Source organism: Elephas maximus, chromosome 23 (assembly GCF_024166365.1).
Source record: "Elephas maximus indicus isolate mEleMax1 chromosome 23, mEleMax1 primary haplotype, whole genome shotgun sequence".
In the NCBI taxonomy this organism is placed as follows: domain Eukaryota; kingdom Metazoa; phylum Chordata; class Mammalia; order Proboscidea; family Elephantidae; genus Elephas; species Elephas maximus.
In genome coordinates this window covers 46,451,191-46,477,516 of record NC_064841.1, presented here as the reverse complement: position 1 = coordinate 46,477,516, position 26,326 = coordinate 46,451,191, and the positions used below count along the sequence as shown (strand labels likewise).

At 39.8% G+C, this 26,326-nt stretch overlaps 1 protein-coding gene across 4 annotated transcripts in view; it reads left to right on the top strand.

The window, feature by feature from the left end:
* Nucleotides 1-26,326, top strand: part of PARP4 (poly(ADP-ribose) polymerase family member 4) — a 267,433-nt gene that overhangs the window by 127,880 nt on the left and 113,227 nt on the right. For all 4 annotated transcript variants that reach the window (XM_049867551.1, XM_049867549.1, XM_049867548.1 and 1 more), the window contains 4 exons: nt 8,835-8,972; nt 17,242-17,415; nt 21,197-21,357; nt 22,741-22,878. In XM_049867551.1, the coding sequence (XP_049723508.1) occupies nt 8,835-8,972; nt 17,242-17,415; nt 21,197-21,357; nt 22,741-22,878 (611 nt within the window). The remainder of the gene's footprint in view (nt 1-8,834; nt 8,973-17,241; nt 17,416-21,196; nt 21,358-22,740; nt 22,879-26,326) is intronic.

The window sequence follows — 26,326 nt, the reverse complement described above, 5'->3', positions numbered from 1 at the left end:
TTTATCAATGTTGTTAATTTTTTCAAAGAAGCAGCTTTTGGCTTTGTTAATTCTTTCAATTGTTTTTCTGTTCTCTAATTCATTTAGTTCAGCTCTAATTTTTATTATTTGTTTTCTTCTGGTGCCTGATGGATTCTTTTGTTGCTCACTTTCTATTTGTTCAAGTTGTAGGGACAGTTCTCTGATTTTGGCTCTTTCTTCTTTTTGTATGTGTGCATTTATCGATATAAATTGGCCTCTGAGCACTGCTTTTGCTGTGTCCCAGAGGTTTTGATAGGAAGTATTTTCATTCTCGTTGCATTCTATGAATTTCCTTATTCCCTCCTTAATGTCTTCTATAACCCAGTCTTTTTTCAGGAGGGTATTGTTCAGTTTCTAAGTATTTGATTTCTTTTCCCTAGTTTTTCTGTTATTGATTTCTACTTTTATTGCCTTGTGGTCTGAGAAGATGCTTTGTAATATTTCGATGTTTTGAATTCTGCAAAGGTTTGTTTTATGACCTAATATGTGGTCTATTCTAGAGAATGTGCCATGTGTAGTAGAAAAAAAAGTATACTTTGCTGCAATTGGGTGGAGAGTTCTGTATAAGTCAATGAGGTCAAGTTGGTTGATTGTTGTAATTAGGTCTTCCATGTCTCTGTTGAGCTTCTTACTGGTTGTCCTGTCCTTCTCCGAAAGTGGTATGTTGAAGTCTCCCACTATAATTGTGGAGGTGTCTATCTCACTTTTCAGTTCTGTTAAAATTTGATTTATGTATCTTGCAGCCCTGTCATTGGGTGCATAAATATTTAATATGGTTATATCTTCCTGATCAATTGTCCCTTTTATCATTATGTAGTGTCCTTCTTTATCCTTTGTGGTGGATTTAAGTTTAAAGTCTATTTTGTCAGAAATTAATATTGCTACTCCTTTTTGCTTATTGTTTGCTTGATATATTTTTTTCCATCCTTTGAGTTTTAGTTTGTTTGTGTCTCTAAGTCTAAGGTGTGTCTTTTGTAGGCACTATGTAGACGGATCGTGTTTCTTTATCCAGACCATGACTCTCTGTCTCTTTATTGGTGCATTTAGTCCATTTACATTCAGCGTAAGTATAGGTAAGTAAGTGTTAAAAAAAAATTTTTTTTAAATGTTTAGTGTTGTCATTTTGATGCCTTTTTATGTGTGTTGTTGACAATTTCATTTTTGCACTTACTTTTTTGTGCTGAGACGTTTTTCTTTGTAAATTGTGAGATCCTCATTTTCATAGTATTTGACTTTATGTTTGCTGAGTCGTTATGTTTTTTTTGGTTGTCATTAAGAGTTATGGAGTTGTTATACCTCTTTGTGGTTACCTTAATATTTACCCCTATTTTTCTAAGTTAAAACCGAACTTGTCCTATATCGCCTTGTGTCACTGTCCATATGGCAGTTCTATGCCACCTGTATTTAATCCCTCTTTTTGATTATTGTTATCTTTTACATATTGACTTCATTCATTCCCTGTTTTGAGCAGTTTTTTTTTTAATTAATCTTAATTTGTTTTTGTGATTTCCCTATTTGAGCTGATATCAGGATGTTCTGTTCTGTGACCTTACGTATTGCTGGTGTCTGATATTATTGGTTTTCTGACCAATTTCCTTTAGTATTTCTTGTAGCTTTGGTTTGGTTTTTGCAAATTCTCTAAGCTTGTGTTTATCTGTAAATATCTTAATTTCACCTTCATATTTCAGAGAGAGTTTTGCTGGATATATGATCCTTGGCTGGCAGTTTTTCTCCTTCAGTGCTCTGTATATGTCATCCCATTGCCTTCTTGCCTGCATGGTTTCTGCTGAGTAGTCTGAACTTATTCTTATTGATTCTCCCTTGAAGGAGACCTTTCTTTTCTCCCTGGCTGCTTTTAAAATTTTCTCTTTATCTTTGGTTTTGGCAAGTTTGATGATAATATGTCTTGGTGTTTTTCTTTTTGGATCAATCTTAAATGGGGTTCGATGAGCATCTTGGATAGATATCCTTTTGTGTTTTATGATGTCAGGGAAGTTTTCTGTCAGCAATTGTTCAACTATTCTCTCTGTGTTTTCTGTCCACCCTCCCTGTTCTGGGACTCCAATCACATGCAAGTTATCCTTCTTGATAGAGTCCCACATGATTCTTAGGGTTTCTTCAATTTTTTAAATTCTTTTATCATAATTTTTTTTCAGCTATGTTGGTTTTAATTCCCTGGTCCTCCAGATTTCCCACTCTGCATTCTAATTGTTCATGTCTGCTCCTCTGACTTCCTATTGCGTTGTCTAATTCTGTAATTTTATTGTTAATCTTTTGGATTTCTGCATGGTGTCTCTCTATGGATTCTTGCAACTTATTAATTTTTCCACTGTATTCTTGAATAATCTTTTGGAGTTCTTCAACTGTTTTATCAGTGTGTTCCTTGGCTTTTTCTGCAGTTTGCCTTATTTCATTTCTGAGGTCATCCCTGATTTCTTGGAGCATTCTGTAAATTAGTTTTTTATATTCTGTATCTGATAATTCCAGGATTGTATCTTCATTTGGGAAAGATTTTGATTCTTTTGTTTGGGGGTTGTAGAAGCAGTCATGGTCTGCTTCTTTATGTGGTTTGATATCGACTGCTGTCTCCAAGCCATCACTAAGATATAGTAGTGATTTATTCTATAATTGCTCACTGAGTTTTATCTTGTTTTCTTTCAATATACGTGGATGGGCTACTAGATTGTGCTGTCTTGTTTGTTGTAGCCCTTGACTTACTTATCACCTATTACCAGCTGGTTTGGGCTGTTGCCAGGTATATATGCCTGAGTCTATTCACTATTCTTGAGTAGAATCTGATTTGGGTCATCCAGTGTGTGCTGCACCCTAACACCTATCCACCTCGAGAAGTAGTGATGATAGTTGTATGCACCAGATTCTATTAGCAACTGGGGTTCACACTCCAGGGGGAGCAGGATGCTGACAGGCTTCCCCCGATTGTCAGTGAGGTAGGTGTGTCTCTATTCCTATAGCACCTTGGTGGGAGGGCTCTGTAGCTGTACGTTAGGCCCCCTAATGCAAGTACCTCTACTGATTGGTAGGTGTCACCGTCCTTAGACCCCTAAGGCAAGAGGCTAGGTCGTCTGGGGGGAGCTTCAGCCCCCAGTTCCCTGTTGTGGGTCAGTTAAGGCTCTGTTGAATACGCAGAGATATCAGACCTGGGAAACTTGTTTTTCCAGTAAATCCGCTAAAAAAAAAATGCAGTCAGGTCCCTGTCAGAACTGCCTTTGCATTATAACAGCCACCTTGTTCCCTGTAAGGATGAAAGCCCGAGATTTGGATCATATATGCTTGGCTGGAGCTGGTTCGGTGTTTTTAGTCCAATTAGGGAAGGATTTTTGGTCCCTGGGTTTTTTGTGGTTGCTTCTCTCAGGCTGGAAGAATGGGTTAGGAACAGACCGAAAAAAAAAAAAAAGGGAAAAGCGAAGCAGCGGAGCCGGAGCCGTTCTCCCCCGGCTCAGGAAATTCCAATGTTAATGAAGTCTCCTGGGAAGGAGAGGGGAGGGTTCAGATAAACAGCAGAGGGTAGCACCCTGGAATATAGCCAAAGTTGCTTGTCTTGCTTGGGATGAGTATTTTATCTGAGATTCCCGAGGGGCGTGTCGCCTATGTGTGCTGGCTGTGTGGAGATTGTCCACGAGGGTCTGGCCCGCTGAAGCTGCAGTCAGATCCTCCGCTGCCAGTCCAAAGCCCAGTGTCAAGGTTCACCTGCTGGGACGCTGCACTCTCAGCTCCAAAATCAGTCGCTGCCTCCCGGGGACTTTTCGTCCCGCCAGCCGCGTCGCCGCACCACCTCCGCGGACTGGCTGGGGCCCCTCCCGGGGTTAGTTCAGGGGTGTAGGGCCGTGCCCCGTGTTTGTGCCATGACCAGATGCTGTGTTCAGCTCCCCTGTGCCGAGTCCAAAGCCCGGCGCCAAGGTTCCCCGGCTGGGACGCTGCACTCCCTGCTCCAAAACCAGTCACTGCCTCCTGGGGACTTCTCCCACCAGCTGCATCACCACACTGCCTGCGCGGAGCGGCTGGGCCCCCTCCTGGGGTCAGTTCAGGGGGGTAGGGCTGCGCCCCGTGTTTGCGCCGTCACAAGATGTTGTATTCAGCTTCACTGGGCCCAGTCCTAAGCCCGGCGCCAAGGTTACCTGACAGGGACGCTGGCTCCAGGTCCGAACAGTCGCTGCTTCCCCGTAGTTGTTCATTCTCATTCTCTGTCACTCAGGTCAACTTTTTAAATCTGTGTTTGGTTTTCAGGGTTCATAGATTGTCATGTATGTGATCGATTCACTTGTTTTTCCGAGTCTTTGTTGCAAGAGGGATCCGAGGTAGCGTCTACCTAGTCAGCCATCTTGGGCCCCTCTCCCTCTGTCCTTTTTTTTTCAAATATGTTTTGGTATTGTCTGCTGTCTTTGGGATATTCAGTAGTTATTTTCTTTGTTTATTGATTGTGGATTTGTTTCACCCTGCTTTTTTGTTTTATTTGGTTATGTTTGAGCAAGCATGCTGTTTGTTGTTTGTTATTTGCTTGTCTGTGGGCATGATACTTATGAAATCCTTGTCCAATGGACAGGGCCAGTTGCTCAAATGTGGTGCAGAGGGTAAGTTCAGCTGAAGGGCAAGGGCTGGGATGGGTTGTTTGTGGCATGTACTTGGCCCGACAGCATGAGTTGGGAATCAGGACAGATTCCAGTGAGCTGTGCCTGTCCTGTTCGGAGGTGTGATGTTCAGTGCAAAGTAGAGGTAGGTAGGAAGGAGTGGGAGATTTTGATGTGTGCAGCTAAGATGAATATGGGAAAGAAGAGAATGGAGAGAGAAACAGGAGCCAAAAGAAACAAACAAAGAAGAGTGCTTATTGTTGGAGTGGAGAAATGAGAAATCAAGAAATGGTAAAAACAAAAGGAGAAAAAAAGAAAGAAAAAGGAAAAAACAGTAAAATAAAGAAAAAGCAGAAAAGAAAAAAGAAAAGAACAGCCCCCAGGGATTCCACCGGTGTAGCTGCAAAGACCGGGTAAGTGGCTCCCAGGCTGCCTAGACAGCCTGTCTAGAAGGGGCTCCCAAGCCACGAAGAGAAAAAGAAACCAAAACAGAACAAAACACCAAAACAAAAAAAGAAATGCCCCCAGGGATCCCACTGGCATGGGTTTGCAAACTGGGGCAGTGTCTCCCAAGCTGGGCAGGACAGCTTCACTAGAAGGGGCTCCTGAGCTGTGAAAAGAAAAAGAAAACAACAATAAAAACAAAACAAATAAAATGGCCCTGGGGTTCCCACCAGCATGGTGGCTCGGTCTGGGGAAGTAGTTCCCCAGCTGAGTGGTGCTTCACCAGCCTTCCAAGAAGAAGCAAAACTGGCTTTTGGGGCCAGGTAGTCAAGAGGAAGGAGGGGGAAGGTGGTTAGATGCAGCAAGGAAACCAAAAGAAGCAGAAAAAGGTGATACTAGCAACAAACAAATGGCAGCGATGGCACCAGCCACTGTGGATGGGCCAAATCCAAGCAGCCTGGTCCCTCCCAGCCAAGGGGTGGTATGAAGGGTGGGGAGCGGGAAAGTATATATCCCAGTTTCGGGCGTTCTGTCTCATGCTGGAGCTCTGTGAAGCTGCTTTTCTGTACTCCCTGTCCACCGATCTCCAATGTAGGTGGGTCAAATCCAAGTGGCACAGATCCTGTTCTTCCTGGCTAGGAAGTGATGGAGGCCAAGCAGCAGGGAGGAGAAGGATAGAGGGTGGGAAAACATACATCGCTGGTTACTGGGTGCTATGTCTCCTGTTGGGAGATCTTTGAAGCTGCTTTTCCATACTTCTTATATTCCAATCTTCAGCAGGTGCCCAAGATGGTGAATCTGTGCTGTGTTAAGTGATAGGGACCTCTGCACATATCTCTCCATGCTCTCTATTTTCTGTCAGTTTCTTATTCCATTTGGTGCTTGGTTGAGTTTTTTGTGTCTTCATTTGACACTTAGAGTTCCAGGATTGATGTTTGTCTCTGTTTTACTTAATTTTTTGAGTCTTTGCTGTGGAGGGACAGCATGGTGCTTATGTCTGTAGTGCCATGTTGGCTCTGCCTTTGCTCTTCTTCCTCTTTAGTGTTGTTGTTATTATTATTTTTTTAATTTATTGAAGTTTGTAGTTCTCTGCTTTCACTCCAGACTCCCCATCTAGGTGTACTTGGTGTTGTCCCTTCCTCATTGGTCTCACTGCCCTGGGACACCAGCCATCACTTTCACCTCTAGGTTCCCTAAGGGTGGTGGTGGCTGAGCCACTTCAGCACCAGACTGCGTGGCTTGTAGCACTTGGTGTGATTGCTTCCCCGCCAGATATTGGGCATACTGACCATATTACTTTGGTACCAGATGCCTTCCTCAGAGACACTGGCCATGTCCCATCAGCAGCTTTCCCCCTTTAGATATTACCAGCTATCTTTGACTGCTTACCACAGATCTCTTTCCTGTGAGGCCTGACCTTACAACTCTGGCACTAGGCCCCTCCCAGTAGCTGCAGCAGTCACAGACACACCACAGATTCCTGTTCCAGAAGTATCATCTGTACTATACCAACCTCAGAGTCCCACCCTGGAAGCAGCAACTGTTGCCAATTTACCACATGTCCTCACTATTCATGAACTCCAGACTGCTGTGTTCACCTTGTTGTTTCTTCCTGGGACTCACGGGAACTCCAGCCAATTCTGTGCTTCCTGAGCCACTCTGCCCCAGATCTGTCTGCCCAGGAATTTGGGCCCACAATGCACCCTTCATTCTTCTCCACTGTGGGCCTGACTGCACGTGCACTGCAGCCTGCACTGTACCCATGCACCGCTCTTTCCTGGAACTTACGGGAATTCTCACTTACACTGTGCTCACGAGGCCGCTCTGCCCCAAGTCCTACTATTCATGTGTCTCGGCCTGTGCTTCATTGTCCATATCTTTCTGTCCCAGGCCCAATTGTTCATATACTGAGGTCTGTGCTGCATGTACCATGTTGCTGTTGCCTAGGACTTACCAGAACTCTAGCTTAGGTTGTGCTCACCAAGCCATTCTTGCCCAGGTCTGACTGCTCAGGTGTCTTGGTCATGCTCTGTGCAAATCTGACCTTTCTGTGGCAGGGCCAACTGTTTATGCACTGTGGCTTGGATTGTGCCCTGGGTCATTGCCAGGTGGTTTTCAGGCTTCTCTTTGCTGACTAGTAGGGACTGGAGGCACCCTCTCTGGTCTGCCCAGGAAAGCCACCCTTGGTCGAGGAGCCACAAGCCACCAGACCCCTTCCTGTGTCGCAGAGATTCGTATGCCCACCGTTGGTGTGGCTCTGTGGCTCCCGGCCCTCCCTCTGCCACACTAGGAGGAGATGAGTGGAGGCCTCTCAAACTGTTTGCACTAGAGATCTGCTTTTGGCCTTGGATCCGGAGGTGCCGGAGTTCTGTGCTCTCAATGGCAGTGTAGATCAGCCAGTTAGGAGCTAAATACACTGTCTATGTCAAAGATCTGCTCCTGGTTTCAGAGCTCAAGTTTAAGCGGTCCCTTCTCATGAGCTGAGAGCTGTGTGCCAAATGACGATGTGAGTTGGTTGTTAGGCTGCTGCCTGAGCATCCCACTGCTGTACCAGGAAAGGGACAGGCAGGGAAAGTGGAAGAGCTGCTTTCCCTACTTTGTGCTTTGTCGTCGCTTTTATTCAATTTTCAGTTCCTTGCTGTTTTTCATTGTCCATGATTCCAGAGGGCTTTGTACTGGATTCTAGTTGCTTTTATTGTTGTTCTTGTAAAGAGGGTCTGGATTTTAGATCTGTTCACTCTGCCATCTTCCTGGAAGTCCTGATTTTAATACATTTAATGGAAATGTTTTCTCTATACAAATAAAAAGCCAGTAGGAGAGAAGAGTAGGAGTTAAGAGAAGGAAAGGTGAACCGACAGGGAGGCATGGAGGCTGAGTGGGAAGTGAATTCCAGGATAACCCACAAAGCCTATTGCCTATAAAAAAAAAAAAAAAAAAAATCGCCTATATCAGCAACAAACCCTCATAGCTTTGAAAAGAGTTATTATGATCCAAGCCAGAAGTCAGGGATCCTTAACCCTCACTTTTTTTTCTTTTTTTTAAATAATATTTTATTGTGCTTTCAGGGAAGGTTTACACACCAATTTAGGTTAACTTTGACTTTTTGTTGTTACTTGCCATCAAGTCAGCACTGACTCATAATGACCCCATGTGCAATAGAACAAAATGTTGCTTGGTCCTGCACGGTCTTCATGATTGTTGGTATGTTTGAGTCCATTGTTTTGGCTACTGTATCAGTCCATCTCGTTGAGGTCCTTCCTTGCCTTCAGTGTCGCTCTATTTTACCCACCATGATGTTCTTTTGTAGTGATTGGTCTTTCCCAATGACATGTCTAAAGAAAGTGAGTTGAAGTCTTACTATCCTTGCTTCTATGGAACTTTCTGATTGTATTTCTTCTAAGACTGGGTTATTAGTTTTTCTGGCAGTCTACAGTATATTCAATTTCCTCACCAACACCACAATTTGAATGCTCTGACTACATGTACTTAATGCCACTGGAAGGACTCAAACTTACAGGGTGAGGTTTGAAGGCAAAAGGCAAGCAAAAAAAAAAAAAGGGACAGGAAGAGAGGGAGGAAATTAGAGGCAAGTGTATGAAGGAGACAGAGGGAGAGGCCTGAAACAGGATAGACCTAGAAGAGGAGTTGTTTTTTGGCTGGGGTGACCCTCTTCTGGGCTGTAATTATTTCTTCTCCCACTTCTCTTCTTCTCCTTGTGTTAATTTTAAACTCATTCACTCTTGATAACTTTTCGTTGATTTTTTTTGTTTTTTGTTGTTCCAGTTGCTTTTGGAGGAGGTAATAAATTTGAATACTCTGAGCCAAGAGGTCAGTGATTTGGTGGAGATGATTTGGGCGGAAACGCTGGGCCATCTGGAGCACACGCTTATCAAGCCAGTGAACAAAATCAGCCTTAATGATGTAAGTCACTGTGTCCTTGAAACATAACCCCTAACATAACAAACCTGCTTCCTAATTCATTAGCTTAAATAATAACACTTATGTTTTAGTACTCGTCAAATTGAGTTGATAGTTGACTGTTCTTTCCTTTTACCCTGGAGAAAAAGAGCATAGAGAGCACTAAGGGGAAAATAAGCTTCCAAGAAAACTAGACATTCCTGTCTGTAAAATGCTCAAATACAAGAGCTGATCAATGATAGCTTTTTACTGCTGGCAAATTACGATTCTTGATCGTGTAGGTCAAGAGGTTAGTAATAGGCCTGAGGGATATGAATGGTCTTGATTATCAGCTAATGTCCAAACCTTAACCTTTTTCATAGCTAACTACTTCTAGAGCTCTGTAACTTCTGACTATCTTAGGGAAAGGCAGATATGCTTCCAACACAATAGAAAATGCAATTATGGCTAATTGCAATTGAAAGAGCAAATGGAAGAAACTATTCCCAGTGGTACGTCTTCTACAGCTGTGTTGTCGTATTAAAATAACAGACAATTTTCCTCTGTGAAATTGAACTAATTTATTTTATGGAGAAAAATGTTTCCTGGGTTAAAGCCCATAAAGTACATGTATAATTAGAAACATGTTCTTGAGGTTTTTGTTCCTAGTTTGAGTCTGGCATCTTTCTAAATTCCTTATGTTAAAAATGAGTCTCCTACTATTGTGTTAGCATTCCTCTCTCTATATGTATCTCTTTCTCTCTCTTTATCAATCATGTTTTTATCCATCTATGTATGTATGTATGTATCTGTGTGTCTATGTATCTGTGTATGTATATAAGTATCTATCTATCTAATCTATATCTATCTATCTAATCTATATATAGCTAGGAGCCCTGGTGACACAGTGGTTAAGAGCTACAGCTGCTAACCAAAGGGTTGGAAGTTCGAATCCATCAGCTGCTCCTTGGAAACTCTGTGGGACAGTTCTACTCTGTCCAATAAGGTTGCTATGAGTCAGAAATGAGTTGACGCCAATGGGTTTGGTTTGGTTTTATATACAAGTATATCTGTGTATTGTTTATAGATAGATATTTATCTGTGTCTTTATCTATCTATGTCCATATGTGTGTAGATACATAAGAATTTGGTTCTTTCCTGTAGTTATGCAGAGCCCAGTTTTGGAAGAATCCTCATGGCGCCACCCTCATGAGACACATCTACAGTTAGGATCAGTATTTGTTTTTGGCATATGTCCAATAGAAAATTGGAAGTTGCAACATGTCTAACAATTATTTTAGATATTTTTATACATGGTCCTTCACTTTTTCTCTAATTTTTTTTTAATTAATTTTTATTAAGCTTCAAGTGAACATTTACCATTCCAATCAGTTTGTCACATGTAAGTTTACATACATCTTACTCCCTTCTCCCACTTGCTCTCCCCCTATTGAGTCAGCCCTTTCAGTCTCTCGTTTCGTGCCAATTTTGCCGTCTTCCCTCTCTCTCTATCTTCCCATCCCCCCTCCACTCAAGAGTTGCCAACACACTCTCCAGTGTCCACCTGATTTAATTAGCTCGCTCTTCATCAGCATCTCTCTCCCCGCCGCTGACCAGTCCTTTTCATGTCTGATGAGTTGTCTTCAGGGATGGTTCCTGTCCTGTGCCATCAGAAGGTCTGGGGAGCATTGCCTCCGGGATTCCTCTAGTCGCAGTCATACCATTAAGTATGGTCTTTTTATGAGAATTTGGGGTCTGTATCCCATTGGCCTCCTGCTCCCTCAGGAGTTGTCTGTTGTGCTCCCTGGCAGGGCAGACATCGATTGTGGCCGGGCACCAACTAGTTCTTCTGGTCTCAGGATAATGTAGGTCTCTGGTTCATGTGGCCCTTTCTGTCTCTTGGGTTCTTAGTTGTCGTGTGACCTTGGTGTTCTTCCTTTGCCTTTGCTCCAGGTGGGTTGAGACCAATTGATGTATCTTAGATGGCCGCTTGTTGGCATTTAGGACCCCAGACGCCACAATTCAAAGTGGGATGCAGAATGTTTTCATAATAGAATTATTTTGCCCGTTGACTTAGAAGTCCCCTCAAACCATGTTCCCCAGACCCCAGCCCCTGCTCCGCTGTCCCGGAAACCTCTTTGCTTTTAGTCCAGTCCAATTAGGCTGACCTTCCTTGTATTGTGTGTTGTCTTTCCCTTCACCCAAAGCAGTTCTTATCTACTGATTGATCAATAAAAAACCCTCTCCCTCCCTCCCTCCCCCCTTTGTAACCACAAAAGTATGTGTTCTTCTCCGTTTTTTCTATGTCTCAAGATCTTATACTAGTGGTCTTATACAATATTTGTCCTTTTGCCTCTGACTCATTTCGCTCAGCATAATGCCTTCCAGATTCCTCTATGTTATGAAATGTTTCAGAGATTTGTCACTGTTCTTTATCGATGCGTAGTATTCCATTGTGTGAATATACCACAATTTATTTACCCATTCATCCGTTGACGGACACCTTGGTTGCTTCCAGCTTTTTGCTATTGTAAACAGAGCTGCAATAAACATGGGTGTGCATATATCTGTTTGTGTGAAGGCTCTTGTATCTCTAGGGTATATTCCGAGGAGTGGGATTTCTGGGTTGTATGGTAGTTCTATTTCTAACTGTTTAAGATATCGCCAGATAGATTTCCAAAGTGGTTGTACCATTTTACAATCCCACCAGCAGTGTATGAGAGTTCCAATCTCTCTGCAGCCTCTGCAACATTTATTATTTTGTGTTTTTTGGATTAATGCCAGTCTAGTTGGTGTGAGATGGAATCTCATCGTAGTTTTAATTTGCATTTCTCTATTAATAGCTAATGATCGGGAGCATTTTCTCATGTATCTGTTGGCTGCCTGAATATCTTCTTTAGTGAAATGTGTGTTCATATCCTTTGCCCACTTCTTGATTGGGTTGTTTGTCTTTTTGTGGTTGAGTTTTGACAGAATCATGTAGATTTTAGAGATCAGGCGCTGGTCTGAGATGTCATAGCTGAATATTCTTTCCCAGTCTGTAGGTGGTCTTTTTACTCTTTTGGTGAAGACTTTAGATGAGCATAGGTGTTTGATTTTTAGGAGCTCCCAGTTATCTGGTTTCTCTTCATCATTTTTGGTAACGTTTTGTATTCTGTTTATGCCCTGTATTAGGGCTCCTAGGGTTGTCCCTATTTTTTCTTCCATGATCTTTATCGTTTGAGTCTTTATGTTTAGGTCTTTGATCCACTTGGAGTTAGTTTTTGTGCATGGTGTGAGGTATGGGTCCTATTTCATTCTTTTGCAAATGGATATCCAGTTATGCCAGCACCATTTGTTAAAAAGACTATCATTTCCACAATTGACTGACACTGGTCCTTTGTCAAATATCAGCTGCTCATACGTGGATGGATTTATATCTGGGTTCTCAATTCTGTTCCATTGGTCTATGTGCCTGTTGTTGTACCAGTACCAGGCTGTTTTGACTACTGTAGGTGTATAATAGGTTCTGAAATCAGGTAGAGTGAGGCCTCCCACTTTCTTCTTCTTTTTCAATAATGCTTTACTTATCCGGGGGTTCTTTCCCTTCCATATGAAACTGGTGATTTGTTTCTGTATCCCCTTAAAATATGACATTGGAATTTGGATTGGAAGTGCGTTATATGTATAGATGGCTTTTGGTAGAATAGACATTTTTACTATGTTAAGTCTTCCTATCCATGAGCAGGGTATGTTTTTCCACTTAAGTATGTCCTTTTGAATTTCTTGTAACAGAGCTTTGTAGTTTTCTTTGTATAGGTCTTTTACATCCTTGGTAAGATTTATTCCTAAGTATTTTATCTTCTTGGGGGCTACTGTGAATGGTATTCATTTGGTTATTTCCTCTTCAGTGTTCTTTTTGTTGATGTAGAGGAATCCAAGTGATTTTTGTATGTTTATTTTATAACCTGAGACTCTGCCAAACTCTTCTATTAGTTTCAGTAGTTTTCTGGAGGACTCCTTAGGGTTTTCCGTGTATACGATCATGTCATCTGCAAATAGTGATAGCTTTACTTCCTCCTTGCCAATCTGGATACCCTTTATTTCTTTGTCTAGCCTAATTGCCCTGGCTGGGACTTCAAGTACGATGTTGAAGAAGAGCAGTGATAAAGGGCATCCTTGTCTGGTTCCCGTTCTCAAGGGAAATGCTTTCAGGTTCTCTCCATTTAGAGTGATATTGGCTGTTGGCTTTGCATAGATGCCCTTTATTATGTTGAGGAATTTTCCTTCAATTCCTATTTTGGTAAGAGTTTTTATCATAAATGGGTGTTGAACTTTGTCAAATGCCTTTTCTGCATCTATTGATAAGATCATGTGGTTTTTATCTTTTGTTTTATTTATGTGATGGATTACATTAATGGTTTTTCTAATATTAAACCAGCCTTGCATACCTGGTATAAATCCCACTTGATCAGGGTGAATTATTTTTTTGATGTGTTGTTGGATTCTATTGGCTAGAATTTTGTTGAGGATTTTTGCATCTATGTTCATGAGGGATGTAGGTGTGTAATTTTCTTTTTTTGTGATGTCTTTACCTGGTTTTGGTATCAGGGAGATGGTAGCTTCATAGAATGAGTTGGGTACTATTCCGTCTTTTTCTATGCTTTGAAATACCTTCAGTAGTAGTGGTGTTAAGTCTTCTCTGAAGGTTTGGTAGAACTCTGCAGTGAAGCCGTCCGGGCCAGGACTTTTTTTTGTTGGAAGTTTTTTGATTACCATTTCAATCTCTTTTTTTGTTATGGGTCTATTTAGTTGTTCTACTTCTGAATGTGTTAGTTTAGGTAGGTAGTATTTTTCTAAGAATTTATCCATTTCTTCTAGGTTTTCAAATTTGTTAGAGTACAATTTTTCGTAGTAATCTGAAATGATTCTTTTAATTTCAGTTGGGTCTGTTGTGATGTGGCCCTTCTCGTTTCTTATTCGGGTTATTTGTTTCCTTTCCTGAATTTCTTTAGTCAGTCTGGCCAATGGTTTATCAATTTTGTTAATTTTTTCAAAGAACCAGCTTTTGGCTTTGTTAATTCTTTCAATCGTTTTTCTGTTCTCTAATTCATTTAGTTCAGCTCTAATTTTTATTATTTGTTTTCTTCTGGTGCCTGATGGATTCTTTTGTTGCTCACTTTCTATTTGTTCAAGTTGTAGGGACAGTTCTCTGATTTTGTCTCTTTCTTCTTTTTGTATGTGTGCATTTATCGATATAAATTGGCCCCTGAGCACTGCTTTTGCTGTGTCCCAGAGGTTTTGATAGGAAGTATTTTCATTCTCGTTGCTTTCTAAGAATTTCCTTATTCCCTCCTTGATGTCTTCTATAACCCAGTCTTTTTTCAGGAGGGTATTGTTCATCTTCCAAGTATTTGATTTCTTTTCCCTAGTTTTTCTGTTATTGATTTGTAGTTTCATTGCCTTGTGGTCTGAGAAGATGCTTTGTAATATTTCGATGTTTTGGATTCTGCAAAGATTTGTTTTTTGACCTAATATGTGGTCTATTCTAGAGAATGTTCCATGTGCACTAGAAAAAAAAGTATATTTTGCAGCAGTTGGGTGGAGAGTTCTGTATAAGTCTATGAGGTCAAGTTGGTTGATTGTTGTAATTAGGTCTTCCATGTCTCTATTGAGCTTCTTACTGGATGTCCTGTCCTTCTCCGAAAGTGGTGTGTTGAAGTCTCCTAGTATAACTGTGGAGGTGTCTATCTCACTTTTCAATTCTGTTAAAATTTGATTTATGTATCTTGCAGCCCTGTCATTGGGTGCATAAATATTTAATATGGTTATATCTTCCTGATCAATTGTCCCTTTTATCATTATATAGTGTCCTTCTTTATCCTTTTGTGATGGATTTAAGTCTAAAGTCTGTTTTGTGAGAAATTAATATTGCTACTCCTCTTCTTTTTTGCTTTTTGTTTGCTTGATATATTTTTTTGCATCCTTTGGGTTTTAGTTTGCTTGTGTCTCTAAGTCTAAGGTGTGTCTCTTGTAGGCAGCATATAGATGGATCGTGTTTCTTTATCCAGTCCGTGACTGTCTGTCTCTTTATTGGTGCATTTAGTCCATTTACATTCAGCGTAATTATAGATAAACAAGTTTTTAGTGCTGTCATTTTGATGCTTTTTCATGTGTGTTGTTGGCCATTTCATTTTTCCACATACTTTTTTGTGCTGAGACGTTTTTCTTAGTAGATTGTGAGATCCTCATTTTCATAATGTTTAACTTTATGTTAGTTGAGTCGTTACGTTTTTCTGGGCTTTTTTCTTGAGTTATGGAGTTGATATTCCTTTTTGTGGTTACCTTATTATTTACCCCTATTTTTCTAAGTAAAAACCTAACTTGTATCGTTCTATATCGCATTGTATCACTCTCCGTCTGGCAGTTCAATGCCTCCTATATTTAGTCCCTCTTTTTGATTATTGTGATCGTTTATCTATTGATTTCCATGATTCCCTGTTATGTGTATCATTTTGTTTATTTATTTATTTTTTAGAATTAATCTCAATTTGTTTGTTTTTGTGCTTTCCCTATTTGAGTTGCGTTGATATCAGGACGTTCTGTTTTGTGACCTTGTATTGTGCTGGTACCTGATATTATTGGTCATCAGTGCAAACAATCTCCTTTAGCATTTCTTGCAGTCTTGGTTTAGTTTTTGCAAATTCTCTAAACTTGTGTTTATCTGTAAATATCTTAATTTCTCCTTCATATTTCAGAGAGAGTTTTGCTGGATATATGATCCTTGGCTGGCAGTTTTTCTGCTTCAGTGCTCTGTTTACGTTGTCCCATTCCCTTTTTGCCTGCATGGTTTCTGCTGAGTAGTCTGAACTTATTCTTATTGATTCTCCCTTGAAGGAAACCTTTCTTTTCTCCCTGGCTGCTTTTAAAGTTTTCTGTTTATCTTTGGTTTTGGCAAGTTTGATGATAATATGTCTTGGTGTTTTTCTTTTTGGATTAGTCTTAAATGGGGTTCGATGAGCATCTTGGATAGATATCCTTTCGTGTTTCATGATGTCAGGGAAGTTTTCTGTCAGGAGTTCTTCAACTATTTTCTCTGTGTTTTCTGTCCCCCCTCCCTGTTCTGGGACTCCAATCACTCGCAAGTTATCCTTCTTGATAGAGTCCCACATGATTCTTAGGGTTTCTTCATTTTTTTTAATTCTTTTATCTGATTTTTTTTTCAGCTTTGTTGGTGTTGATTCTCTGGTCCTCCAGATGTCCCAGTCTACATTCTAATTGCTCGAGTCTGCTCCTCTGACTTCCTATTGCGTTGTCTAATTCTGTAATTTTATTGTTAATCTTTTGGATTTCTGAATGCTGTCTCTGTATGGATTCTTGCAACTTATGAATTTTTCCACTATATTCTTGAATAATCTTTTTGAGTTCTTCAACAGTTTTATCAGTGTGTTCCTTGGCTTTTTCTGCAATTAGCCTAATTTCATTTGTGATATCTTTAAGCATTCTGTAAATTAGTTTTTTATATTCTGTATCTGATAATTCCAGAATTGTATCTTCATTTGGGAAAGATTTTGATTCTTTTGTTTGGGGGGGTTGGAGAAGCTGTCATGGTCTGTTTCTTTATGTGGTTTGATATGGACTGCTGTCTCCAAGCCATTACTGGGAAACTAGTTTTTCCAGGTAATCAGCTAAAAAAAAATGCAGTCAGATCCCTATCTGAATTCTCCCTCTGGCTCAGGGTATTCGGATATTAATGGAGCCGCCTGGGGAGGGTGGGGGAGGGATCAGAGAACTAGGAGTGTAGCACCTCAGAATATAGAGCTGATCCCCGCGTTCATGCTCCGCCCGCACCCGCCAAAATCCCAGTGGGACGGCTCCCTGGCTGGGACGCTGCTCTCCCCGGTCCAAGATCCGTCACTGTCTCCCGGGGACTTCTCCCACCAGCTGTGCTGCTACGCCGCCCACGCCAACCGGCTAGGCTCCCTCCCGGGATGAGTTCGGGGGCTAGGGCTGGGCCCCTTGTCTGTGCCGTCTGCCCCCCTGGGCTCTGCCCCAAATCGGGCTCCGAAGGTCACCTGCCTGGTACGCTGGCTCCTGGTTCTGAAAATGATCGCTGTCTGCCTGTATTTGTTGTTCCCCACCTCTAAGTCTGTGTTTGTTGTTCAGAGTTCGTAGATTGTTATGTATGTGATCGATTCACTTGTTTTTCCGAGTCTTTGTTGCAAGAGGGATCCTCGGTAGCATCCACCTAGTCCGCCATCTTGGCCGCAAGTTTCTCTAATTTTAATTATTGTATATCATCTTATATTTAAAGGTGAGCAAGGCAGAGGGCATTCTCCTTCTAGTAAAGACAGCACTGAAAAATGGAGAAACAGCAGAACAATTGCAAAAGATGATGACTGAATTCTACAGATTAATACCTCACAAAGGTACAACAACTGAAGAAGTTAACCTAACACTATTATCTAAGAAAGAGGAACTCTGCCAGGTAAATTTCTTAAATGTATAATTCAATTTAAAGTATTTTCAGGAGTCTTAATCTGATGAATAAAGGTAACACTGAATCACAGAAGTTGTCCTTAGAGTTACGTGCAAAAACAAATTATCAAACCATTTTAGAATGCTTTGGGTCCTTGGAGAAGTTCTCTAAGCCGTATTCCAAACATGAATATGTCAGCATTTTGGTGTTGGGTGTCATTGAGTCAGTTCCAACTCATAGCAACTCCGTGTACAACAGAGTGAAACACTATCTGGTCCCGTGCCATCCTCACAATCGTTATGCTTGGGACCATTGTTGCAGCCACAGTGTCAGCCATCTCATGGAGGGTCTTCCTCTTTTTCGATGTCCTTCTTTTCTACTAAGCATAATGTCCTTCTCCAGGGACTGGTCCCTCCTGATAATATATCCAAAGTATGTGAGACAAAGTTTTGCCATCCTTGCTTCTAAGGAGCATTCTGGCAGTACTTCTTCCAAGACATATGTCGGCATAGTAGTACAAATGTAGACATTTGTTTAGAGTTGCTACATTGTAAAATAATTTTATAGATAATGAGATGAGTTAGGATTCTTTCGGTAAAAGAATCTGAAAACCACAACTATGTGACTTAGACAATAAGGAGCTTTATTATCCTATGTAATAAGAAGTACGGTTGTAGGGTAGCTACTGGTATAGACTCAGTGTTACCATCAATATCCCAGCTTCTTTCCATCTCTGCATTCTTCCATTGTAAGTGACAGCGTCACTCTCAGCCTGGCTTTCTGCATGATCATCTTGTGCTGCAGCAATTCATAGCATCGCATATGGAACACTTCTTTTTGTGCCTCTTACAGGAAGCCCCCCCAAGCAGACTCTTACTCCTTTGTTCAGAAATGAATCATGTGCCCATCCTAAGCCAATTGCTGGCAAGGAAAATGGAGTAACATGATTGACTCAGAAATGGCCATCTTTCCCTGAGTTGTGTCGGGAAGAATGGATGCCAAAACAGACTAAGGATCTAGTTAGCAAAGATGAAGGGAAGGTGGATGCTGGGTTAGGCAGCCATAGTGTCCACCACTGCCATAGACGAGGCTGAAGTTACTCTGTGAATCTGAGTTGCATGAAGGGATTGGGGCAGATTATTAGTCCTTAACCTAGACTTCAGAGGAGTTTGTAGATGTAAAATTTTGCATGTTTGGGGGAAGTCATTGCTTTCATTGGATTCCCAAAAGAGTCTAGAATCCAAAAAAAGTTAAGAACCAGTAAATGAGATAAACCAGTAAATGAGATGATAGCAGTCCGTTCCAAATTTAAAATTCTGTAATTATTATGTTCCAGTGTCCACATTTGCCTAATATCCAATATGAAGAGCCACAGTCACTAGTTTTGTTTACTGAGAGAATACGTATAGTGCTCATATAAGTACTTCTTGTATTTTGAGTAGGCAACTCGCCGGCACTGGGTTTTTAATACATCTGCATGATTTAAAACTAAAAATTATATTAAAACAATGTACTTGTAGAAGTTTGAATTCTATTCTGTTCCCTCTACCTCAGCCCGTTCCCCAAATGCAATAGGTGACCATTTTTATTAGTTTGTCTTTGCAGTGTTGCTTTATGCATATAAATATGAATATAAACATATATTTATATTTCTTCCCTCTTGCTATTCTGCACCTTCCTTTCTTCCCTTAATATATCCTGTACATAGAGGTCATCCTCATTCTGGTATCCCACAGTGGGGCTGTGCCATAATGTGTGGATGTTCCGTATTGACAGACATTTGGGTTTCCAGATTTTGCTACTACAAGCAATGCTACAGTGAATAACCCTTTGTATTTATCATTTTATACTTGTACAGGGGTACCTCTGGAATAAGGTCCCTTCTAGAAGTGGAAGTGCTGGCTTACAGGATAAATGCATCTGTAAATTTGTTAGATATTGTCCGATTTATTTATCAGGGTTGTACCTTTTTGCCTTCCAACTCTTGATGAATGAAAGTTATTTCCTTTAGTTTTGCCAGTAGCATATTTGTCAATCTTTTAGACTTTTGCCAGTTATGTGGATGAGAAACGGTCTCTCAGTGTCGTGAGGCTGCACATCTTTCCAAATGTTTATGGACCATTTATGTTTCTTTTTCTGTGAACACTATGTCACGTCCTTTGCCTACTTTTCTTTTAGGTTTTGATATTGTTTTTGTAATGATATTAAGAACTCTTTATATGTTAAGGAGTTTAGTCTGTGATGTAAGTTTCAAGTATTCCCCCTCTCCCCAGTTATTTGTCTTTTCACTTTACTTATGGTGATTTTTTGTTTGTTTGTTTTCATTGTTGGGTGGCTTGTTTTGTTTCTACCGTAACAGACACTTTTTACTTTAATACAGTAACATGCATCAATCTTTTACTTTATGGCTGGTGGGTTTTGAGTTGTAATTAGAAAGGTCATCCCCACTTGTCTTAGTCATCTAGTGCTGCTGTAACAGAAATACCACAAGTGGACTGCTTTAACAAAGAGAAATTTAATTTCTCACAGGCTAGTAGGCTAGAAGTCCAAACTCAGGGCATCAGCTCCAGGGGAAGGCTTTCTCTCTCTGTTGGCTTTGGAGGAAGGTCCTTCTCATCAATCTTCCAGTGGAGTAGAAGCTTCTTTATGCAGGAACCCCAAAGGATGTGCACTGCTCCCGGCGCTGCTTTCTTGGTGGTATGAGATCCCACTGTCTCTCTGCTTGCTTCTCTCTTCTATATCTCAAAAGAGATTGGCTTAAAACACTATCTTATCCTATAGATCTCATCAATATAACTGCCACTAATCCATCTCATTAACATCATAGTGATAGGATTTACAACATATAGGAAAATCACATCAGATGATAAAATGGTGGACAATCATACAACATTGGAAATCATGGCCTAGCCAAATTGATACACATATTTTGGGGGACACAGTTCAATCCATGACACCGCTCCAAGGTCAGAAAAGCACATAGCACTTTCAACCCTGCAAGGAGAGTGGCTAGTGCCCTCCTTCAGTGTCTCTTACACTCAAAGATGTTGAAAGCAACAAATCCCTAGAATAAACATAATTCACGTTTTCCTGAAATGGTGTTCCTTCCTCCAAGCTCCATGACCTATGACTACACTGTGTACTTGGGTGCCTTGCAGGGTAGGTACCCACGTCTTACTTATCTTTGTATCTTTCAAACCAAATATAATGTCTGGCATACAGAATATGCTTAATAAATTTTTGTTAAGCAAAATTGTACTTGAAGCCTGGTGATGTGAATTCCAGTTTAGTCTCTGTCTCCTATTAGCTGTCAGATCTCGAGTAATTGATTTAACTTCTTAGAGCTCACTAAGTGAGGATTGAATGAAATGATGTATTTGAAAACACTTTATTAACACCAATGTGTTATACTAACGTAATCTATTATTGTATATTGTGCCGTAAGGAACTATATTAGCTTTAATATGCCACTTACAGTACAAGGAAAACCCTGGTGGCATAATGGTAAAGTGCTATGGCTGCTAACTAAAAGGTTGGCAGTTCATATCTACCAAGCACTCCTTGGAAACTCTATGGGGAGTTCTGCTCTGACCTGTAGGGCTGCTGTGAGTTGGAATCGACTCAAGGGCAACGGGTTTGGTTTTTTTTTGAACAGTACAAGGAGATCTTGATCAAAAGCTTTGGGAAAAACCCTTATTTTAACAAACTTTTTGATAAAGTGTTAATATGATATAAATATTAATTTTGGTACATGTTGATTCTAACATCAGGGTATCATTTACATCTATAGCTAATAAGAGACATGGTGAATGTCTGTGAAACTAATTTGTACAAACCCAACCCACCATCTCTTGCAAAATACCGAGCTTTGAGATGCAAAATTGAGCATGTTGAACAGAACACAGAAGAATTTTTCAGTGTTAAGAAAGTGATATTACAGAATAATCACAGGTGAGCATAAAGGAAATATCTTATGATCTATTATTATGTAATGCTATTTCAGATTCTGTTAAAAAGCTGGTTCACCACAATTACCTAGATCAGTTAATCATTAGTAACAGGACAATTATGTTGTGATGACAAATTACTTTCTTCTGTATTTATAGTAGGGCCTGGGCAGTCTTTTATGCTTGAAGATACTATTGTTCCACTCTCTCATCATGATTACCCTATCTTGCTTAGAATTAAATTTAAAGTTTTAAAATGAAAGGATGTTTGAGCTTATATGTTCTTAGGGGTATTAAATAAGAAAACCCACTTAAATTAAGATTTAAAAACGCAAGAGTATGTGTGTGGCAGCTTTTACAAGGACCGTTGTATAACATGAATATATGAAGTTGGAAAACATGTCATGAAATGTGGCATCCTTAAATGTCATTTTCATGCGTCTCCTCATTTCCTATACATATCCATGTGTTTGTGCATTCTCTAACTCTAGGCAGCAGCGATAACAACAAACAGATGATTCATCTGGTCAGACAAGCCCTCGTTTAATGCTAGCATCTCTGTAGAACAACCTTGACCCAGAGCGGAGACCCAGCATCATGATTCAGAAACTAATTTTATTGATTCTTCTAGAGGGCGGGACTGACTTTCAATGATTTGGTCATTCACTCTACTACAGCTCTGTTCTCATCTGAAGTCTTTAGCCCAGGCATTTCTGGTATCTCAGTTCTCTTTATACTGGCCTGGGCTTAACCTTCATCAACCTTGCACACCCTTTGGAACCAACAGCGGTTTATTGGAGCTGCCTCATACTAGCCAGAGAAAAACAATTGTCAAATTTTCAGGAATTTTGCAAACTTGTTGTTAAACCATTCATAGCTTGAAATGCACCACAGGAATCAGCAAATGCTAGAAGTTAGGATTGTGGATGTTGTTGTTTGGAGAGCTGGTTTTCTAGCACCTCACTAGAACCACACCCAGCCACTGCTCCCTCATGGACTAATTCAGACTTATCTAAATTTTTTTTGGCTTCGTTGGTCAGTTGTTCTCAAAACACATTCCCCCTGTCTTTTTCCAGATTTTGCTTTTATATATTATAAAATTCTTTTGATGTCTTTTGATTTTACTTTTGACTCTCCACCCTGGGGATCTCCTGGGATCTAATACAAATTAAGAGTCTAGGGACAATGAAGGGAGAATCAGAGCTAATACAAATTAAAGGTCTAGTGACAATGAAGGTAGAATCAGGAGGGGGAGACCTAGTTTTCTTCAGGGAGTCAGAACGAAGAAAAAAACTATGTCTTCAAGCTCTGAGGAGGGGGAGCTGTACTCCAGCAATTATATCATCTAATTCAATCAAGCCTTTGGTATTTTTCCTAATTTTTGCAGTAAAAGTCCAGTGGACATCTTGCAGATATATAGAGTTGGCAGAGTGAATGAAACCACAGAATTTTTGAGCAAACTTGGCAACGTGAAATCCTTATTGCATGGATCTCCTGTACGAAACATTGTAGGAATTCTATCCCGGTAAGAATATGCCATCTTTGTTTTACAATATTTTAGCTTCACAAATATGAAGTGTTTTACTTTCTTTGTAATTATTTTTTATACTGTATGAGTCTGTTCAGTTAAAATGAGCCAGCTTAATGCAGTCTGAAGAAAATCATACTCTTTAACATTATAATTAGGTATATAATTTAAATTATGGATTTATTATTATTTATTTCTAAAGACCAGTTGTGGGAAGACCTCAAGGACATAATACATGAAGAAAGCAAAAAGTCATTAAAAAGACAGGAAAGAAAGAAAAGATGAAAATGAATGTCAGAAGAGACTCTGAAACTTGTTCTTAAACGTAATGAGTGGAAGAAATCATGAAGTAAAAGAGCCAAACAGAAGATTTCAAAGGATAGCTCTAGAAGACAAAGTAAAATATTATAAGGACATGTGCAAAGACCTGGAGTTAGAAAATCAAAAGGCATTTCTCAAGCTGAAAGAACTGAAGAAAAATTCAAGCCTCGAGTTGCAATTTTCAAGAATATTATGAGCAAAATATTGAATGACGCAGGAAGTATCAAAAGCAGATGGAAGGAATATAGAGAGACAATGTACCAGGAAAATTGGTTGACATTCAGCCATTTCAGGAGATAGCATATGATCAAGAACCTATGGTACTGAAGGAAGTGGTCCAAGCTGCACTGAAGGCACTGGTGAAAAACAAGGCTCCAGGAACTGACAAAATATTAATTGAAATATTCCAACAAACAGATGCAGCGCTGGAGGTGCTTACTCATCTATGCTAAGAAATTTTGAAGACAGCTACCTGGCCAACCGCCTGGAAGAGATGCATATTTGTGCCCATTCCAATATGCAGATGACACAACCTTGCATGTTGAAAGGGAAGACGACTTGAAGCACTTACTGATGAAGATCAAAGACTACATGGATTACATGTCAACATAAAGAAAACAAAAATCCTCACATCTGGACTAATAAGCAACATCATGATAAATGGAGAAAAGATTGAAGTTGTGAAGGATTTCATTATACCTGGATCCACAGTCAAAACTCATAGAAGCAGCAGTCAAGAAATCAAACAACATATTGCATTGGGTAAATCTGCTGCAAAAGACCTCTTTGAAGGGTTAAAAAAGCAAAGATGTCACTTTGAGGACTAAGGTGCCCCTGATCCAAGCCATGATATTTTCAGTTGCCTCATTTGTATGTGAAAGATGGACAGTGAATAAGGAAGACAGAAGAATAATTGATGCCTTTGAATTATGTTGTTGGCAAGGAATGTTGAATATACTGTGGACTGCCAGAAGACTGAACAAGTTCGCCTTGGAAGTATAGCCAGAGTGCTCCTTGGAAGCCAGGATGGCGAGACTTCATCTCATGTACTTTGGACATGTTATCAGAGGGCATCTCATGTACTTTGGACATGTTATCAGAGGGACCAATCCCTGGAGAAGGACATCATGCTTGGTAAAGTACAGGGTCAGCGAAAAGAGGAAGACCCTCAATGAGATGGATTGACACAGTGGCTTCAAAAATGGACTCAAACATAACAACGATTATCAGGACAGCGCAGGACTTGGCAGTGTTTCGTTCCGTTATATGTGGGGTTGCTATGGGTTGAAACCAACATGATGGCACCTAACAACAACAGCAGCAAATTTCAAAATGTAGTGCATGGGTATGAATTGCTTATTGAAGACAGTATAATATGAATAAAAGTGACTATATTTCATGGCTTCCACGTGTGTCTACTCGATGGCACTGGGTTAGGTTTTTATGTGTGTCTAATCTAGGGATAGCCCAATACTTAAAAGAGAAAATTCTAGAAATTAGAGTGCCTAAAACTTGTGAATTACATCTATTTAAAACACAAGTCAAATTTTCTGCTTACTTTGAATAACCACTTAATGTTAAGGCTGAAACTAAAGGCATAGGGGACAGGGGAAAATACGGTTAAATTTAAATCCTTAGTTAAATACTGAAGAAGAAACTTGAGAAGAAATTTGCAAGATCTGCCTGAAGAAGACTTTAAACTGCTACTGAGGGACCCAAAAGACGCTTTTCTTAAATTAATTTATAGATTTAGTGTTATCACAATAATAGTACCAACACAATTTTTGAAAAGAAATAAAACACTAATAATACAGTACATACTTTAAAAAAATTTGAAATTACCAAGATAATTCTGAAAAAGAAGAGTAATGAGGGAGGATTAACCAGACATTAAAATGTGTAGCTATATTAATTAAAATAGTGAGATGCTACATAAATACATAAGTCAATAGAATAAAGAGTCTAGAAATAAATGCAGAAGCATAAAGGATTTAAGTATATGATAAAAGTAGCTTCATCTCTGTGGAAGAAAAATAATTTCTTCAGTACTATGTGGTGGGATAAATTGGTAGTCCTTGGAGAAAACAAGTTTGACTCTTACCTTCCTCCTCACACTTAGGTGAATTCTAGATAGAACCAAGATTTAAATATTAAAAATGAAACCAGAAAGGTACTAAATGAAAATGTGAGAATAATTTCTAAAATAATCTTTGAGCAGGAATGGCCTTTATAAGTAGAACCAAAACCCAAAAATCCTAGAGAAAATATCAACTACATAAAAACAGAAACTTTCTACATGTCATAAAATACTATCTTTCATTATACTATTATACTGTTCTCTCTATTTTATGTATGCTTGAAAATTATCACAATGAAAATTTAAGATATCGTTAACAAGGCCAAAACTTGGATGACAAAACTGTAAAAAAACATTTACCTCCAACAAAAAGCTAATTTCTGTAATATATGATCTGTACCTACTTGTGCAATATTGTGCTGGAAGATGAGCCCCCTAGGTTGGAAGGCACTCAGAATACACAGCAGCAAAAACAATAGACACAAGCATACCAACAGTCATGAAGATGATTCAAAACCAGGCAATGTTTTGTTCTGTTCTACATGGGGTCACCATGAGTTGGAGCCAACTCAGTGGCAACCAACAATAACACCTAAACATCAATAAGATAAAAAAAAAAAATGGTATGATGCCCTAGAAAAATAGGCATAAACACTTCAGAAAAGGAAGTATAGATGACTTTTAAAACTTGAAGAGGTGTTCAGTATCACTGAAAATAATTTAAATATAATATGCAAAGTACAGCATGGTACCATTTTTCACCTACCAGTCACAGAAATGGAAAAGTTTGGATAATGCACTGTGTTGGCAAGAAGCAAGCATTTTTCACACATTCTAGTGGAATTGAAAATTAGTACACATCTTCAAGGGCAATTTAACAGGAACTGCCAAATTCACAAAGTACACACTGCTAGTAAGTGGTTTGCCAGTTTTTAATTTATACGACTCATTCATCAAATGGTAGAACAAGAATGATTAAATGTATTGATGTGTATGGACATAAGCATTTACTAAGATTCCTTCTTTTCAGTCCTAAATTTATTGATT